At 42.7% G+C, this 19,894-nt stretch overlaps 1 protein-coding gene and 1 long non-coding RNA gene across 4 annotated transcripts in view; both read right to left on the minus strand.

Annotated features, from left to right (window-relative positions):
- Nucleotides 1-8,016: 8,016 nt before the first annotated feature.
- The window catches only part of LOC124257621, a 70,020-nt gene continuing 58,142 nt past the window's right edge, over nucleotides 8,017-19,894 (minus strand). Inside the window, exons 2-3 of the long non-coding RNA XR_006893317.1 lie at nucleotides 9,620-9,642; nucleotides 8,017-8,323 (exon numbers count right to left, since the gene is read on the minus strand). This is a non-coding gene — a long non-coding RNA (uncharacterized LOC124257621). The remainder of the gene's footprint in view (nucleotides 8,324-9,619; nucleotides 9,643-19,894) is intronic.
- LOC124257620 (galactoside alpha-(1,2)-fucosyltransferase 2-like) overlaps nucleotides 9,688-19,894 on the minus strand; it is a 32,965-nt gene continuing 22,758 nt past the window's right edge. The window contains exons 2-3 of one of the 3 annotated variants that reach the window (XM_046691724.1): nucleotides 11,568-11,660; nucleotides 9,688-10,335 (exon numbers count right to left, since the gene is read on the minus strand). In XM_046691724.1, coding sequence (XP_046547680.1) covers nucleotides 9,862-10,335; nucleotides 11,568-11,654 — 561 coding nt within the window. In that variant the 5' untranslated portion in view covers nucleotides 11,655-11,660 and the 3' untranslated portion in view covers nucleotides 9,688-9,861. Of the gene's footprint in view, nucleotides 10,336-11,567; nucleotides 12,147-12,406; nucleotides 12,479-19,894 lie in introns of those variants that run through there. The other 2 variants (XM_046691723.1, XR_006893316.1) reach the window with 2 other exon arrangements.

Raw genomic sequence — 19,894 nt, forward strand, 5'->3', positions numbered from 1 at the left:
TCCAGTGATCAACAGCATAAGCATCGATCTGCGCAATTGGGAACCGATGACATGTGTCAACCAAGTCAGCGAGCCTGACCACCCGATCCCGTTAGTCGCCTCTTACGACAAGCACGGGTTACTGAAGATCAATATTCTTACCCGGACCTTCACGGGTCAGCGGCGCCAGAAATAACATAAGGGGCCATTGGTACACACAACAGAGGGCGGTGGGGTAGCCTTGTGGTTAAAGCGTTTGCTCGTCACGCCCAAGACCCAGGTTCGATTCCCCACATGGGTACAATGTCTGAAGCCGATATCTGGTGTCCCCAACCGTTATATTGCTGGAATATTGCTAAAAGCGGCGTAAAACCCCATGTCACCCACTCACTCACTACACACAACAATATTACAGGAGTTGTTCCAGTATTTGGTGCTCTCATTTCCCAACATGTGAGGTACAGTCAAGACTGTCTCGGTGCTACCGTATTTTGGTCAGGTGAACAACTGACATACCTTGTTTGAGTCGGGTGCCAACGGTGACCGCGATATAATCAGCTTATTGCAAACATCTGGTGTCATCAATAGAGTGAGTTAAACTTTTACGTCACATTGACAAAAAGGCACACACTGAAAATGAATATATTCATACTTTTTTAAAACCTGTCTTCGAAGTATAGCAACTATTCAAATATTTATTGCAAGTAAGGCCTCCGGCCCGTATACAAAGGAGCTTTACATATTGCCATTTACAAACACGTTTTACATATCCCGTTATAACATTAATCTTCAACAGTTTGTTTCTAAGAGAAATTGCATTTTAGCATATATAGCTAATTTTAATATAATAAACTAAAGTACAAAAGAAACGCTACAAACAAAAAAATTATAAAATATGAATTACTAAAAAAAAATTTTAGTTTCCAGGTACAGGAACTATATCACCCGAACACATCTTAGGTGTTTACAAACAAAAATTGGAACAGAATCCTTGCTTTGTACACTTCCAAACAAAAACATGAAATGCACGTTTTTAGTCATTAAAATACAATTTTCGTTTGACTGGGGTATAAATTCGATGCAGAAGGCAAGCACAGCATCATTGTCTCAAAACGACACCAGAAGAATGCCGAGATTGACAGCGCAGCAGCGAGAAAGAGCATTGGGAATGTTGGAGATGGGCGCCACCACGACCACGTCGCTCAAACCCTCGGCTGTCACCGCGTAACAGTGTCCAGACTCGTCCAACGATATCGACAGACTGGCCAGACTACTGATAGACCCAGAACTGGCCGACCCAGGGTTACAACACCACGCGAGGACCGGTACCTGCGCACATTGCACTTGCGCAACCGTTTCCTGACGGTGACGTCATCGGCGGCGTTGGCGTTAGGTCGTCGTGTCAGTCGACACACAGTGACCAGGCGGCTTAGAGCTTTTGGCATCAGGGCTTACAGACCGTTCCGGGGACAGCGGCTGACCCAGGCACATCGACAGAGACGACTGGAGTGGGTACGGCGAGTACGACGATGGCAGCGACGTCAATGGCAGCGAGTGCTCTTTAGCGACGAGAGCAGATTTCTCTTGTACCGAAACGATGGCAGGGCACGGGTTTATCGTCGTACTGGAGAACGACAGGCCGCCTGTTGCGTTCAGGAGGTCGTTCCCTATGGAATGGGAAGTGTGATGGTGTGGGGAGGCATTTGTGGAGAACAAAAGACGCCACTGGTCATCGTCAATGGCAACCTGACGGCCAGACGGTATATCGATGACATTCTTCGCCCCACAGTACTGCCATTTATGCGCAATCGCCAACAGGGCATCCTGCTTCAGCATGACAATGCAAGACCCCATGTGGCAAGAATTACACAGAACTTCCTTCAAGCAAACAACGTTAATGTTCTTCCGTGGCCAGCATGCTCCCCTGACATGTCACCAATCGAGCACTTGTGGGACGCTCTTGATCGTCGTGTTCGGCGCCGTCAACATCCCCCAACAAACCGTCAAGAACTCGCTGACACCCTCCAAGAAGAATGGCGGAACATTCCACCTGCTGACGTCAGACGACTGACGTCATCAATGCGTAGAAGGGTCTATGCATGTCTTGAGGCGCGAGGAGGCCATACTCGCTACTAGAGTTCACCATAGTCATTGCTATAGACTTTTCTTTAGCAGAAGTTTATGTGTAAAAAAATGAAAATGAAATTGCTGAAGTGTCGTTAAAAGAATCCTCTGTAACATTGGTACCATATCGTTATTTATAATTGTTGACAATCATCAAAAAACTTTTTATGTCAGTCGTCTCAATAAACTTTATTGCATGTTTCTAGTGTTTGTGGTTTCTTCACAGGGTAATTTTGAAAAGTTGGTAGCGTTTCTTTTTGTACTTGAGTTTAGTTTCAGAGATACAGGACAATTTGCCAGTTATCCTTGTGGTATATACTTGTTTCTTATATCGCAATAAAATGGACATACAAAAGGATTATCAATTTCATTTTCAATAGCAGAATGACACATTGGGCATAACCCCTTCGATCTTTCAATGAAAACTTTTCTTCCCTCATTTATCATCTAACAATGCATGTCTAAACTGGATAAATTGAAGACGTTCTCTACAAGTCATACCTCGAAAATTTAATAGTTTCTGGAGTGGAATGCCGTTCTTGGTAAAACATATTTATAGATCGCTCACGAAATTGTTTAAAGAAGAATTTAATATCACCAACTGTTTGGTTTAACCACACAAAGCCGAATCTATGCGAAAATATGGTTTCTTACATGTGATGCTCATGCATGTAATATTATTTATATGTACGACCCGTGAAGATCCGGGTTAGAATTGCTTGTCGTAAAATCGGTAACGGGATCGGGTGGTCAGGCTCGCTGACTTAGTTGGCACATGTCTTCGCATCCCAATTACGTAGATCGATTCTCATGATGCTGATCACTGGTTTGTCTGGTCAAAATTCGATTATTTACAGACCGCCTCCAATAGCTGGAATACTGCTGAGTGTGGCGTTAAACAACAAGCAAACAAACATCTAAATGTAGTGAGTGAGTGAGTGAGTTTTGGTTTTACGCCGCTTTTAGCAATATTCCAGCAATATCACGGCGCGGGACACCAGAAATGGGCTTCATACATTGAACCCGTGTGGGGAATCGAACCAGGGTCTTCGGCGTGACGAGCCAACGCTTTCACCACTAGGCTACCCCACCGCCCCACATCTAAATGTAGAAACATATTAAACGCAAGTTTGGGGATTTGGCGTTGATGCATTCCAAGAATATTTAACCAGTATTTCAAGCCTCTAACTTGGGAGCTGATGTATAAAGGGTATCGGCCACATTCGACATATACCATGCAAATGGGTGTTGTTGGGGCAACGCTTAGGAATTTGGTTCATACTTGGAGATGTAGCTTTTCGAGACAATTATTGTAACGTTGGAATCCCCATACTTCTGACCCATATAACAGAATTGGTTGGATTTGGGCGTCAAATAAGTTTTAAAATATATTCGGTGTGAAAGCATATAACAGAGTAAATGTAAAACTTGTTTGAGGCCATATGACTTATCATTCCCACAACACAATATAAAAATTAGGGTTATACACCGCCAGCAACCAACGTAAGACCACCATGCAGGAGACCACGAGGACCTTTTCTGCTTCCTGCACAGTTCCCCAGTCGGATTTACATCATCCGTTCAGAAGCTGACATTTGAATGTTATTTTAGCCAGCATTTACAATTGACAAATATACCACGACCTAAACGTGGTAGGAACAAAATACTTGGAATCATGTACGCCTACCTATATCCCCACAGTGGGGCAATATTTGGACACTGCTTTAACACCCTTCGAGGATTGAGCCACTGACCAGTTCAGGTTTTAATTTGTTTGATGACAGTATTTCAAACAACGGCCAGTTGGCTTCAGAGAAGTTCATCTTGATGAAGGAGGGTCATCAGACTGAGTTATAGCTTTGCGAATGGTTGGAAAATGGTCACTTCCACACAGGTCGTCATGGACTGACCAGTCAAACTCATTCAGGAGAGTCTGTCATGGATAAATCGAGAGAAGAGTATGTGCCCGTACCAGGATGTAAATATTGTTATGACAGTGTTTTTTGTAATTTGTATCATCATTGATTAGGTTATAATTATTATGGGTCACAATGTTTAAAGTTTTGAGTGTAGGTTTTGGCTCGCATCTCGCATCATGTTTAAAGGTAATAACATTTTTAGCGGTACGCCTTTTTTATAGCACTTCAGAGTTGCCTCCCTCGGCTCGCTATTATTTTGTTTTGACTTCCGGTCGTATGTTCGAGAAAATCTTGCATCGTTCTGAGAGAATAATGAGGGAGCCTAGCTTTGCTAGAATGCTCGAGAACTGTGTAAGAGCTGTATAAGGGCTGGTTGTTGAGTTGTGCAAGGGGACTTTTCACATGACAACCTCCAATCAGTATATTTGTTCTCACCGTGAATGTCTGGTGAGTTGATATTTTATATTTGTGACCCAATAATTTAGATTTGTGACTCAACTGCATTGTACTAGAGATCCTTATTGCTAATCATTGTAGCTTGCTTATGGTTAGTTCAATATATTATAGAAAATTTTAGACTTGTCTGTGTTCTGTTCAAAGGGGACTACAATTCCACTAAATAATGGCATTTGAGCTGATGGAGGCTCAAACGGAGTTCTTGATCGGGAGTGGGATCGACTCCCATGGATTTGGAGTGAAGGACTAACTCCCATTTCCAAAGGTTAATACTGACTTTAATCCTTTACGGGGGTTGAATCAAAAGAAGGCACCTCCACGTGCTGGAGGGCCCTGGTCCTTTTTACTGTCTTATTGTCACTTTTGGATTCATCCTTATCCTTTGGAAATTCTGTCTCAGATGGGACGTCAATTATGAGTGGTGACAATTCCTCTGTCTTCTCTGTCGAAATATTTTGGGTATATTTGATTTCAAGAATCTGGGATTTTCTTTCAAACCATGGGCATTTTTAGATGAGGTCAAATGCTCTCCATTGCAGTTAGCACACTTGATAACATTTGTGCACTCATGGTCACCACTGCAACGGGAGCATACAGTTGTATTCCTGCGAGTTTGTCCAAAGTTCTGGCATTTAAAGCACCAGAGTGGTTTTGAAGTCATCAATAGAGAACGTGATACAGAGATACATGAACATCATGTATTCAGAAACGGTTCAATAGACTTGATGTTATTGACAAATTATTTTCACTGTGTTATTCGTTGTGAAATAATGTTCCAAGTGTAATGTATTGTACCTGCTGACGTTTAGTAGAGGGTACTGGTGTATATTTAGACGTTTACTATGTTTAGATCTCGGGAAGGTACTAAAAGTTACTTCAACCTTTGTGCCTTTCTACCTCCTCCGTGGTGTAGTGGTAAGAGCGTCCGCCCGGAGAGAGCGGAAGGTCGCAGGTTCGATCCCCGACCGCGTCATACCAAAAGACGTTAAAATATGGTACTTGTTGGTCCCTTCCTGGAGCTCGGCATTAATGGGTACAACAATGACTGGTCGGCTTGGAGTCAGTATAATGTGTCTGAGTGGGGTATTCATGCTTCACTGCGGCATGGTATCTCAGTGGGCTAGCACTATAAAACCAGTTTAAGTCTGGGCTAGTACAAGCAGCCGCACATACACACACACACGCATGCACGTCGTCATATGAGCGAAATATTCTCAAGCACGACGTTAAATCCAATTTCACCTCACCTCACCTTGCGCCTTTCTACTATATTCTGACCCAGTGATTTGGAGAATCTTCTGGATGTTGTTCATAGTTATATAGAAGGAGTTAACTCTTGCATCTCATCTTACATTACATATCAAGTAAAAAGTAGACCAGCTATTGTATGGAGGCCTTCTTACCCTAGATACTTAGCTTAGGCCTATTTTTTCAAACTTCACCATTGTTGCAGGAAGCGGATTAAGCATCTCTGTCTATGTTGTTATAATCACTGTTGTTGTATCATACTGACTTTGGGTTTGTACTGCGATTGTAATAACTTTGTAGTAATTTGTATTTGTAAGCTTAGTTAATTTTAGAATACAATTTCTAATTGTGACGTTTTGCTCTGACGTCACATGCACACACCCTTGGATTCAAGGTTTCTGTATAAGCCCATGACGTGGATATCAGTTATCCATAGACAATCCAATGACATCACACGTCATATTTGATATATTGAGACTTGTACTAGACTCAGATAGAAATACCCGTAACGCACTACAAGGAGCTTATTCCAGAATGATCTGCCCTTTGTGTAGAATTGTCAAGCATCTATTTCTCTGGCATAAAAGGGGAGGATACAACGACATTCTTCTTGAGAATCTGATGAACTACTCCAGAGACTCGCACCAAGACTCATGAAGCGTGATATCAATGCCAGGAGAGCCCTTGAACCTGGTCTCAAGTTAGCCTGCACCCTAAGGCACCTTACAGCTGGCGATCGGTATCCATCACTGTCATATAGCTTACAGCTTCAGGGTTGTTCGAGAAACCATTTGCAAGTATATCCACGAAGTTTGTGGATGGGTATGCTGATGAAGTGATCTAGTGTCCCACCAGAGTGGGATCTTGGTGCTGTAGTGTCCCATGAAACTCTGCGAAGTGAGTGTCGGCTGACCCTCCTTTTGTAGTCCGTTGGCCGTCAGATGTCACCGCTTGCTATGCTATATGTGTCGGATGGCAGTTGAGTTAATGAGCGATTACCTCCGATGTCACAACGGAGAGCAATCGGGCGGTGCTTAATATCATGTTACTCTCCGAGGAGAATCGAATTAGTGATGGGCAACTATCAGGCGCGTCGGGCACATCGCAGACTGCAATCAGATGAGCGTCAGATGACTGTTAATCACCGGACACTTATCAGATTGCCGTAAGACGTCGGTTAGACACGTCCGATAGTTGCACAACACGACACACATCGGACTGACTGGACTTTCATCCAACACCGACTCGATTTACGACCGGAAACAGCGTCCTAAGCTCTGAGATTAGTTCCTTCATCGGACGATTTAACAGAACAGAACAGAACAGAACAGAACAGAACAGAACAGAACAGAACAGAACAGAACAGAACAAAATTTTATTTCAGTAACAGGCCTCCGGCCCAAAATTCATATACATAAATTGATGGATAATTAGAGCACATATTATTTCATTTAGATTTGTGTTTCTTGTCAACAAAGTATAAAAATAGACATACATCCTTGATGATATTAACATTTTTACTCTGTAATATAGATATCAAATTAATAATTGATTGACATTTACTAAAATATTTTGATATGTACTTATTTCTGATATGAGAAAATGCATCACAGATATAAAACACATGCCATTCAACTTCAGCAACGAAGATACCATTTAATTTACAAAACAGGCAATGCCTTTCATTATGTACAACATTAATGTATCTACCAGTTTCAACTGCTACTTTAAAATTACAACACCGAAATCGGGCATATGTAATTTTTAAATATTGAATTGGATATCAATATTTATCAAGTAGCTCAAAGATTTGAATTGCTTATAGTGAAAACATTTACAACTACTGTCCAAATCGTCCGATGGCGAAGTAAGCTCTGAGCTTAGTTCATCGGACGATTTAGCCTCATCGCATCACGCCCGACTCGTCGAACATGGACCTGCTAGTCGACAAACACAAATCGGGTTCATCGGACTGTGCTATGATACTCTTCGGTGGGTTACCGGAAGGAAAACAACTTTGCTTCCGATGAGTGACCGATGAGCCAGAAATCTCAGTGGAATGGCTCATTTGGCTGGGTGGGTGGTGTGTGTGTGTGTGTGTGTGTGTGTGTGTGTGTGTGTGTGTGTGTGTGTGTGTGTGTGTGTGTGAGTGAGTGAGACAGAGACAGAGACAGAGAGAGTGAGAGAGTGTGTGAGTGTGTGTGAGAGATGAGTTTTATGGAGAAGCATGTTCAATGTGAATGTCCCCCCCCCTGCCTCCCCAGAACAAAACTGGGTGATCCCCCTAAAATCATAATCACCCCCATAGCCATAAATTATGAACGGTCCATAACGCCAAGGTTAACAGGCGTAGAAAACTAAGCGAACGTGTCTTCCACCACAGGAACCATATTACTGTGAACAGATCCGGTTCTAGGGTTCCAATGTATACTGAACCACAAGCGAAATGTCGCACTGATATGGGTTTTAAAGCACTAACTTTAATTAACTCTAATTAACAATCAAATAGGAGGACTGAGTTCAAACTTGACAACCTACCAACCTCACTCACTGCACCACAATCACCACCAATCTCGTCCCCACAATCACCTACCAACCTAACACACTGCACCACAATCACAAGCTATCTCGTCCACACAATCACCTACCAACCGGGCACACTGCACCACAATCATCTACCAACCTAACACACTGCACCACAATCACCAGCTATCTCGTCCACACAATCATCTACCAACCGGACACACTGTGACACAATCATCTACCAACCTAACATACTGCACCACAATCACCACCAATCTCGTCCCCACAATCATCTACAAACATAACACACTGCACCACAATCACCAGCTATTTCGTCCAAACAATCATCTACCAACCGGACACACTGCACCACAATCATCTATCAACCTAACACACTGCACCACAATCACCGACAATCTCGTCCCCACAATCATCTACCAACCTAACACACTGCACCACAATCACCACCAACCTCGTCCCCATAATCATCTACCAACCTAATACACTGCACCACAATCATCTACCAACCTAACACACTGCACCACAATCACCGACAATCTCGTCCCCACAATCATCTACCAACCTAATACACTGCACCACGATCACCACCAATCTCGTCCCCACAATTATCTACCAACCTAACACACTGCACCACAATCATCTACCAACCTAACACACTGCACCACAATCACCAGCTATCTCGTCCACACAATCATCTACCAACCGGACACACTGCACCACAATCATCTACCAACCTAACACACTGCACCACAATCACCAGCTATCTCGTCCACACAATCACCTACCAGCCTGACACACTGCACCACAATCATCTACCTACCTCACACACCGCACCACGATCACCTACCAACCTCACACAATGCACCACAATCTCTTACCAACCTAACACATTGTACCAGAATCACCTACCAACCTGACAAACCACACCAGAATCACCTACCAACCTCACACATTGCATCACAATCACCTACCAACCTCACACACACTGTACCACAATCACCTACCAACATCACACATTGCACCACAATCACCTACCAACCTCACACATTCCACCACAATCACCTACCAACCTCACACACTGCACCACTATCACCTACCAACCTCACACACTGCACCACAATCATTTATCAACCTGTCACATGGCACCACAATCACCTACCAACCTCACAATCTGCTCCACTATCACCTACCAACCTCACTCACTGCACCACAATCACCTACCAACTTCACACACTGCACCACAATCACCTACCAACTTCACACACTGCACCACAATCACCTACTAACCTCACACACTGCACCACAATCACATACCAACCTCACACACTGCACCATAATCACCTACCAACATCACACACTGCACCACAATCACCTACCATCTTCTCACACCGCACCACAATCACCTACCAACCTCACACTGCACCACAATCATCTACCAACCTCACACACTGCACCACAATCATCTGCTATTATGTACAAACATCCAGACATTGATTATGGACCATTAGTTCTCCACCTTTTCACACACCTTCACACAACACACACACCTTCACACAACACACACACCTTCACACCTGCATATTGTGGTCCATCACTCCATACCAATCCATCCGGGGTAGAAGAAGTCTGAGTAATCCTTTGAAAACTGCATTCTTAACTTGCTTCCGTCTCTGGCTGGATGTTTATGGTAGATTGTCTCGCCTCCTGCCAGGAACGAGGCCCACCAACCGAATGTTCCCACCGACATTATGGAATGATTACATTGGGTTAATACAGCGAGATCTACTTCGAATGGATTATCTTCCATGAACATGACGTCACTTCCGTTTATGTTTTCTTTACACCATGCAATGTTGTCCGAGCATACCAGGAACAATGTTGTGGTGTAGTTGTTTCTGTAGTACGTCATTGCCGTAGAGAAGTACTGCGGGGGAGCTACCATATATCCGTACTCAACAAAGTGCCTGTTGTTGATGATATCCCCTCTGCGCACGTGCAGGCCGACAGTCGTTACGTTGTCATGGCCCCTGCCTCTTTGTTGTTTTACAAATGCTTCTCGAGAACCCTGAAACAGGAATGTAACCTCAGTGTTGCTGATACACATCGTGTTTGAGGCTCATTAGTATTCAGTTCGCCTTAAAGTAACACCCACTACAATCACTGAATTCTCTGGTTCAGAACCGATTTGTTCACAAACAGCATCATACAGCTGTAATGCTGAAACAAATATCTGCTAATGATATAGTCACATTGTACAATCGACTCTGCGTTTGGCACATATTTCTTATGAATATGGAAAGTGGTTTGTCTGCAAATGGCTTGCTCGAAATTTGTTGTCATCCTTCTAAATATAGCTTGAAAAAGGAATACGTACTCAAAGAAAATGTTATGTTATTTTCAGTTCTGCTTTCGTCATGCCATTGTATTGAACTATCATACTTCTCACTACACCGAAAGCCGCTACCATCTCACCCTCCGACATTGTCTGAGTCGGGCAAATATCAGTCATTAATAGATGGCGTTTAGGTGGATGTTACGGATATTTATTTTGAAGTTGATCGTAAATAAATATAAAAAGAAGTAAGTATGCTGGTTGGTTGGCTGATGATTAACGCCGCACTCCAGCTATTTGGTGGCGGTCTGTAAATAATCGAGTCTGGACTCTTAGTTGTTTTACAAATGCTTCTCGAGAGCCCTGAAACAGGAAGGTAACCTCAGTGTTGCTAATACACATCGTGTTGGAGGCTCAATAGTATTAAGTTTGCCTTAAAGTCCGCCTGGGGCAAGTTGGGAGGCGCCATACATAGGCTTATTCTAAAACGTATTGCAGAATACTGAAGCGAGATTTGAGTGAGTGAGTGAGTTTAGTTTTACGCCGCACTTAGGAATATTCCACCTATATGGTGGCGCTCTGAAATAATCGAGTTTGTACCAGACAATCCAATGATCAGCAACATGAGGATCGATATACGTAACTGGGATACTATGACATGTGTCAACCAAGTCAGCGAGCCTGATCACCCGATCCCGTTACTTGCCTTTTGCGACAAGCGTGGTTTGCTGAAGACCAATTCTAACCCGGATCTTCACGGGTGTATAAATTTGTCATTCTATTACTTTATTTTGTTATAATTATTAATACAGATTTAAAACAGATTATTGCAATCAGGCTGGTTAGACTCATCATCAGGTCATCGTCCTTGACACCTTGTTTCTATTAGGGAGTGTGTTGTATTCCAGAGGTTGTTACATCATGCAGTATAAGTTGTCGGGAAAGATGACCATTTGTTTACTTACCTTTATGATACTGACGGCTTTCTCACGCAGTTCGTCCTTGAACCTGAACTGTTGGCGGATGTCGTCTGCGACATGCCGGAAGTACATCCACGACTGCAAATACCGGAAAGGCCGATAATTTATTTTCTCGGTCAAGTTCAGTAAATCTTTGCTAAACTGACAATGTTTGTCCTCGTAGACAAATTTGGCTGTTTCACAAACACAAAAGTCATTGACAACCTTGGCTTTTATCCGGAAGTACTTCAGAAAGTTGTTCGTTTTGGTCACCACTGACTTGTTGACCTTTGTCGCCATTCCATACACCGAGGCGTATGCAAACATGAAATTCCCCAATCTGCCCGGTATGTCAAAACATATATACCGTTTCTCTTTCTCAAATATTTCTTTAAAATCATCGCGGCATTGTTTTAGTGTTGTTGTCGTTATCGTTGATGTAGCTGTCGGAATCTGTTTGAATGTCGTTGATGTAGGTGTCGAAATCTGTTTGAATGCCTGCTTTCGCTGTGCCTCTAATTCAGGACCCAGGTCATTCTGTAATTGCGACCTTGACCACGGTGAAGTCTTTGTGAAGGTCATCAGGATAATACCAAGGCATATGACTGCTACGACGCCACCTACATAAAGTAAACATTAGTATACTGTGTCAAACATTTGCTATTCAGTAGGAGGTGGGTGGGGGGGGGTGGGTGGGTTGGGGATGTGTTGTGGGATGGTAGCCTAGAGGTTAAAGCATTCGCTCGTCACGTCGGCGACCTGGGTTCGATTCTCCACATGGTACAATGTATGCAGCCAATTTCTGGTGTCCCCCGCCATGATATTGCTGGAATACTGTAATTGCGACCTTGACCACGGTGAAGTCTTTTTGAAGGTCATCAGGATAATGCCAAGGCATTTGACAGCTACGACGCTACCTACATAAAGTAAACATCAGTGTACTCTGTCAAACATTTGCTATTCAGTGGGGAGGGGTAGGGGTGGGGGTGGGGTGGGATGTGATTTGGGATGGTAGCCCATAGGTTAAAGCGTTTCTCGTCACGTCATCGACCTGGGTTCGATTCTCCACATGGGTACTATGTGCGCAGCCCATTTCTGGTGTCACCCGCCGTGATATTGCTGGAATATTGGAGTAAATAGCGGCGTAAAAACATATTCACTCATTCCCTCATTCACTCATTCAGTGGAGTGTGGGTTAATCTCTGAAACTACATGCTGCAATTTCATACAAGGAGATTGTACTGGCCTGTTCCCTTACATAGTACTTATTCTACAAGGATATCGGGATGATCTGTGCCCTTACATCGTATTTATTGTACAAGGATATCGTGAAGATCTGTGACGTTACATTGTACTTTATTATACAAGGATATAGTCAAGATCTGTGCCCTTACATAGTACTTATTCTACAAGGATATCGCGATGATCTGTGATCTTACATGGTGCTTATTATACAAGAATATCGTGAAGGTCTGTGACCTTACATCGTACTTATAATTCAAGGATATCGTAAAATCTGTGACCTTACATAGCACTTCATTTTTCAAGGATATCGGGGAGATATGTGACCTTACAGAGTACCTTATTATACAAGGATATCGTGAAGATCTGTCACATTACATCGTACTTATTATACAAGGATATCGTGAAGGTCTGTGACCTTACATCGTACTTATAATTCAAGGATATCGTAAAATCTGTGACCTTACATAGCACTTCATTTTTCAAGGATATCGGGGAGATATGTGACCTTACAGAGTACCTTATTATACAAGGATATCGTGAAGATCTGTCACATTACATCGTACTTATTATACAATGATATCGTGAAGATCTGTGACCTTACATAATAATTTATCTATACAAGGATATCGAGAAGATCTGTGCCCTTACATGATACTTATTATACAAATATATTCTCATAATACAAGGATATCGTGAATATAGTGCATGTTATACAAATATATTGTGAAGATATTATCTGAAGATATCAACTGAACTAGAAAATAGTGAAGAGATGTTGCATTTCATAATGCTTTATTGCTCTCGAGTGGTTCCCGCTATATCATCTCGAAGGTTTGAACATACTATAAGCTGTGTTACTGTACTTGAATACGGCGAAGACTAATACATACTACAAGCTGTGTTACTGTCCTGGATCACGGTCAAGCATGTCCTGCTTGACTTTATTGATTTGTCCACCACAAGGGATAAATACAAGTGTAAAAACGTTAACGGATCTTTTTAACAAAGTTTATCCTCAGTTAGTTATAGGATTTTTAAAGAAAATTGATTTAATTGATACATTTTGAATTTCTATTCTAATTAATAAATGAATTTTAATTTGCTAGAGTGAATAAATAACTTTGAGTGAAATGGCAATACTTCAAAGGGGATTGAAGTACTGGTACATTATGTCATGAGAAAAGTCACTGTGGTTACTCGGTCATCAGAAGAGCCACTGCAGTTACTTTATGTCTTCAGAAGAGGCAATCTGGTTCCTCTGTCACCAGAAGAGGCACTGCGGTTACTTTATGTCATCAGAAGAGGCAATCTGGTTACTCTGTCATCAGAAGAGGCACTGTGATTACTTTATGTCATCAGAAGAGGCACTGCGGTTACTCTGTCATCAGAAGAGGCAATGTGGTTACTCTGTCATCAGAAGAGGCACTGCGATTACTCTGTCATCAGAAGAGGCAATCTGGTTACTCTGTCATAAGAAGAGGCACTGCGGTAAATCTGTTATCAGAAGAGGAACTACAGCTACTTTATGGCATAAGGATAGGCACTGCGGTTACTCTATGTCATCAGTAGAAGCACTGCGGTTACTCTGTCATCAGAAGAGGCACTACGGCTACTTTATGGCATAAGGATAGGCACTGCGGTTACTCTTTGTCATCAGTAGAGGCTCTACGGTTACTCTGTGTCATCAGTAGAGGCGCTGCAGTTACTTTATGTCATCAAAAGAGGCACTGTAGTGACTTGTGTCATCAGTAGAGGCACTGCGGTTACTTTGTGTCATCAGAGGAGCCACTACGGTAGCTCTATGTCATCAGAAGAGGAACTGCGGTTACTTTATGTCATCAGAAGAGGCACTGATTTAACTTTATGTCATCAGAAGAGGCAGTGTAGTTTCTATGTGTGATCAGTAGAGGCACTGCGGTTACTTCTATGTCATCAGAAGAGGCACTGCGGTTACTTTATGTCATCAGAAGAGGCACTGTGGTTACTTTATGTCATCAGAAGAGGCACTGCTGTTACTTTATGTCATCAGAAGAGGCACTGCAGTAACTTTATGTCATCAGAACTTTTATGTCATCAGAAGAGGGACTGCAGTTACTTTATGTCATCAGAAGAGGCACTATGGTTACTTTATGTCATCAGAAGAGGCACTGCGGTTACTTTTATGTCATCAGAAGAGGCACTGCAGTTACTTTAAGTCATCAGAAGAGGCACTGCGGTTACTACTTTTAGTCATTTATGTGTCATCAGAAGAGGCACTGCAGTTACATTATGTCATCAGAAGAGGCACTGCAGTTACTTTCAGTCATCAGAAGAGGCACTGCGGTTACTTTAAGTCATCAGAAGAGGCACTGCGGTTACTTTATGTCATCAGAAGAGGCACTGCAAGTCATCAGAAGAGGCACTGCAGTTACATTTTGTGTCATCAGAAGAGGCACTGCAGTTACTTTATGTCATCAGAAGAGGCACTGCGGTTACTACTTATGTCATCAGTAGAGGCACTATGGTTACTTTATGTCATCAGAAGAGGCACTGCAGTTACTTTATGTCATCAGAAGAGGCACTGCAGTTACTTTATGTCATCAGAAGAGGCACTGCAGTTACTTTTATATCATCAGAAGAGGCACTGCAGTTACTTTATGTCATCAGAAGAGGCACTGCAGTTACTTTTATGTCATCAGAAGAGGCACTGCAGTTACCTATGTCATCAGAACAGGCACTGCGGTTACTCTGAGTGATCAGTAGAGGTTCTATGGTTACTGTATGTCATCAATAGAGGCACTGCAGTTACTTTATGTCATCAGAAGAGGCACTGCAGTTACTTTATGTCATCAGAAGAGGCACTACGGTTACTTTATGTCATCAGAAGAGGCACTGCGGTTACTGTTATGTCATCAGAAGAGGCACTGCGGTTACTTTATGTCATCAGAAGAGGCACTGCGGTTACTTTATGTCATCAGAAGAGGCACTGCGGTTACTTTATGTCATCAGAAGAGGCACTGCAGTTACTTTATGTCATCAGAAGAGGCACTGAGGTTACTTTATGTCATCAGAAGAGGCACTGCAGTTACTTTATGTCATCAGAAGAGGCACTGCGGTTACTTTAAGTCATCAGAAGAGGCACTGCGGTTACTTGTATGTCATCAGTAGAGGCACTGCAGTTACTTTATGTCATCAGAAGAGGCACTGCAGTTACTTTATGTCATCAGAAGAGGCACTACGGTTACTCTATGTCATCAGAAGAGGCACTGCAGTTACTTTATGTCATCAGAAGAAGAGGCACTGCGGTTACTTTATGTCATCAGAAGAGGCACTGCGGTTACTTTATGTCATCAGAAGAGGCACTGCAGTTACTTTATGTCATCAGAAGAGGCACTGTGGTTACTTTATGTCATCAGAAGAGGCACTGCTGTTACTTTATGTCATCAGAAGAGGCACTGCAGTTACTTTATGTCATCAGAAGAGGCACTGCAGTTACTTTAAGTCATCAGAAGAGGCACTGTCATCAGTTACTTTATGTCATCAGAAGAGGCACTGCAGTTACTTTATGTCATCAGAAGAGGCACTGCGGTTACTTTATGTCATCAGAAGAGGCACTGCGGTTACTTTATGTCATCAGAAGAGGCACTGCGGTTACTTCATGTCATCAGAAGAGGCACTGCTGTTACTTTATGTCATCAGAAGAGGCACTGCAGTTACTTTATGTCATCAGAAGAGGCACTGCGGTTACTTTGTGTGTCATCAGAAGAGGCACTACGGTTACTTTATGTCATCAGAAGAGGCACTGCAGTTACTTTTATGTCATCAGAAGACTGGCACTGCGGTTACTTTATGTCATCAGTTAGAGTCATCAGAAGAGGCACTGCAGTTACTTTATGTCATCAGAAGAGGCACTGCAGTTACTTTATGTCATCAGAAGAGGCACTGCAGTTACTGCGGTTTATGTCATCAGAAGAGGCACTGCAGTTACTTTATGTCATCAGAAGAGGCACTGCGGTTACTTTATGTCATCAGTAGAGAGTTACATTTATGCATCAGAAGAGGCACTGCGGTTACTTTATGTCATCAGAAGAGGCACTGCGGTTACTTTATGTCATCAGAAGAGGCACTGCGGTTACTTTATGTCATCAGAAGAGGCACTGCAGTCTACTTTATATCATCAGCCATCAAGAGGCACTGCAGTTACTTTATGTCATCAGAAGAGGAACTACGGTTACTTTTATGTCATCAGAAGAGACACTACGGTTACTTTATGTCATCAGAAGAGGCACTGCAGTTACTTTAAGTCATCAGAAGAGGCACTGCAGTTACTTTATGTTATCATCATCAGAAGAGGCACTGCAGTTACTTTATGTCATCAGAAGAGGCACTGCAGTTACTTTATGTCATCAGAAGAGGCACTGCAGTTACAGTAAGTCATCAGAAGAGGCACTGCGGTTACTTTGTAGTCATCAGTAGAGGCACTGCAGTTACTTTATGTCATCAGAAGAGGCACTGCAGTTACTTTATGTCATCAGAAGAGGCACTACGGTTACTTTATGTCATCAGAAGAGGCACTACGGTTACTTTATGTCATCAGAAGAGGCACTGCAGTTACTTTATGTCATCAGAAGAGGCACTGCGGTTACTTTATGTCATCAGAAGAGGCACTGCAGTTACTTTATGTCATCAGAAGAGGCACTGCAGTTACTTTATGTCATCAGAAGAGGCACTGCGGTTACTTTATGTCATCAGAAGAGGCACTACGGTTACTTTATGTCATCAGAAGAGGCACTGCAGTTACTTTATGTCATCAGAAGAGGCACTGCGGTTACTTTATGTCATCAGAAGAGGCACTACAGTTACTCTTGTGTCATCATCAGAAGAGGCACTACGGTTACTTTATGTCATCAGTAGAGGCACTACGGTTGTTTTATGTCATCTTTGCGGTTGTCATCAGAAGAGGCACCACGGTTACTTTATGTCATCAGAAGAGGCACTGCAGTTACTTATGTCATCAGAAGAGGCACTACGGTTACTTTATGTCATCAGAAGAGGCACTGCAGTTACTTTATGTCATCAGAAGAGGCACTGCAGTTACTTTATGTCATCAGAAGAGGCACTGTGGTTACTTTATGTCATCAGAAGAGGCACTGTGGTTACTTTATGTCATCAGAAGAGGCACTGCAGTTACTTTATGTCATCAGAAGAGGCACTGCAGTTACTTTAGTCATCAGAAGAGGCACTGCAGTTACTTTAAGTCATCAGAAGAGGCACTGATTTTACTTTATGTCATCAGAAGAGGCACTGCAGTTACTTATGTCATCAGAAGAGGCACTGCAGTTACTTGTGTCATCAGTAGAGGCACTGCAGTTACTTTATGTCATCAGAAGAGGCACTGCGGTTACTCTGTGTCATCATCAGAGGCACTGGTTACTCTATGTCATCAGAAGAGGCACTGCAGTTACTTTATGTCATCAGAAGAGGCACTGCAGTTACTTTATGTCATCAGAAGAGGCACTACAGTTACTTTATGTCATCAGAAGAGGCACTGCAGTTACTTTAAGTCATCAGAAGAGGCACTGCAGTTACTTTATATGTCATCAGAAGAGGCACTGCGGTTGCTTTTATGTCATCAGAAGAGGCACTGCGGTTACTTTTATGTCATCAGAAGAGGCACTGCAGTTACTTTATGTCATCAGAAGAGGCACTGCAGTTACTTTATGTCATCAGAAGAGGCACTAAGTCATCAGAAGACGGTTACTTTATGTCATCAGAAGAGGCACTGCGGTTACTTTACTTTGTCATCAGAAGAGGCACTGCAGTTACTACTATGTCATCAGAAGAGAGGCACTGCAGTTACTTTATGTCATCAGAAGAGGCACTGCGGTTACTTTGTCATCAGTAGAGGCACTGCGGTTACTTTATGTCATCAGAAGAGGCACTGCAGTTACTTTATGTCATCAGAAGAGGCACTGCGGTTACTTTATGTCATCAGAAGAGGCACTACAGTTACTTTATGTCATCAGTAGAGGCACTGCAGTTACTTTATGTCATCAGAAGAGGCACTACGGTTACGGTTATCAGAAGAGGCACTGCAGTTACTTTATGTCATCAGTAGAGGCACTGCGGTTACTTTATGTCATCAGAAGAGGCACTACGGTTACTTTATGTCATCAGAAGAGGCACTACGGTTACCCTATGTCATCATCAGTAGAAGTTACTTTATGTCATCAGAGAGGCACTGCAGGTTACGTTATGTCATACGGTTGTTTTATGTCATCAGAAGAGGCACTACGGTTACTTTATGTCATCAGAAGAGGCACTGCAGTTACTTTAAGTCATCAGAAGAGGCACTGCAGTTACTTTAAGTCATCAGAAGAGGCAGTCATCAGAAGAGAGGCACTGCAGTTACTTTATATCATCAGAAGAGGCACTGCTTTTACTTTATGTCATCAGAAGAGGGACTGCAGTTACTTTGTGTCATCAGTAGAGGCACTGCAGTTACTTTAAGTCATCAGAAGAGGCACTGTGGTTACTTTAAGTCATCAGAAGAGGCACTGTGGTTACTCTTTATGTCATCAGTAGAGGCACTGCAGTTACTTTATGTCATCAGAAGAGGCACTACAGTTACTTTATGTCATCAGAAGAGGCACTACGGTTACTTTATGTCATCAGAAGAGGCACTGCAGTTACTTTATGTCATCAGAAGAGGCACTGCGGTTACTTTATGTCATCAGAAGAGGCACTGCAGTTACTTTATGTCATCAGAAGAGGCACTGCAGTTACTACTTTATGTCATCAGAAGAGGCACTGCGGTTACTTTATGTCATCAGTAGAGGCACTGCGGTTACTTTATGTCATCAGAAGAGGCACTGCAGTTACTTTATGTCATCAGAAGAGGCACTGCAGTTACTTTGTCATCAGTCATCAGAAGAGGCACATCAGAAGAGGCACTGCAGTTACTTTATGTCATCAGAAGAGGCACTGCGGTTACTTTATGTCATCAGAAGAGGCACTGTGGTTACAGTTTATGTCATCAGAAGAGGCACTGCGGTTACTTTATGTCATCAGAGAGAGGCACTACGGTTACTTTATGTCATCAGAAGAGG

This window comes from Haliotis rubra, unplaced genomic scaffold (assembly GCF_003918875.1).
Source record: "Haliotis rubra isolate DU_JTF1 unplaced genomic scaffold, ASM391887v1 Scf669, whole genome shotgun sequence".
Taxonomy (NCBI): Eukaryota; Metazoa; Mollusca; class Gastropoda; order Lepetellida; family Haliotidae; genus Haliotis; species Haliotis rubra.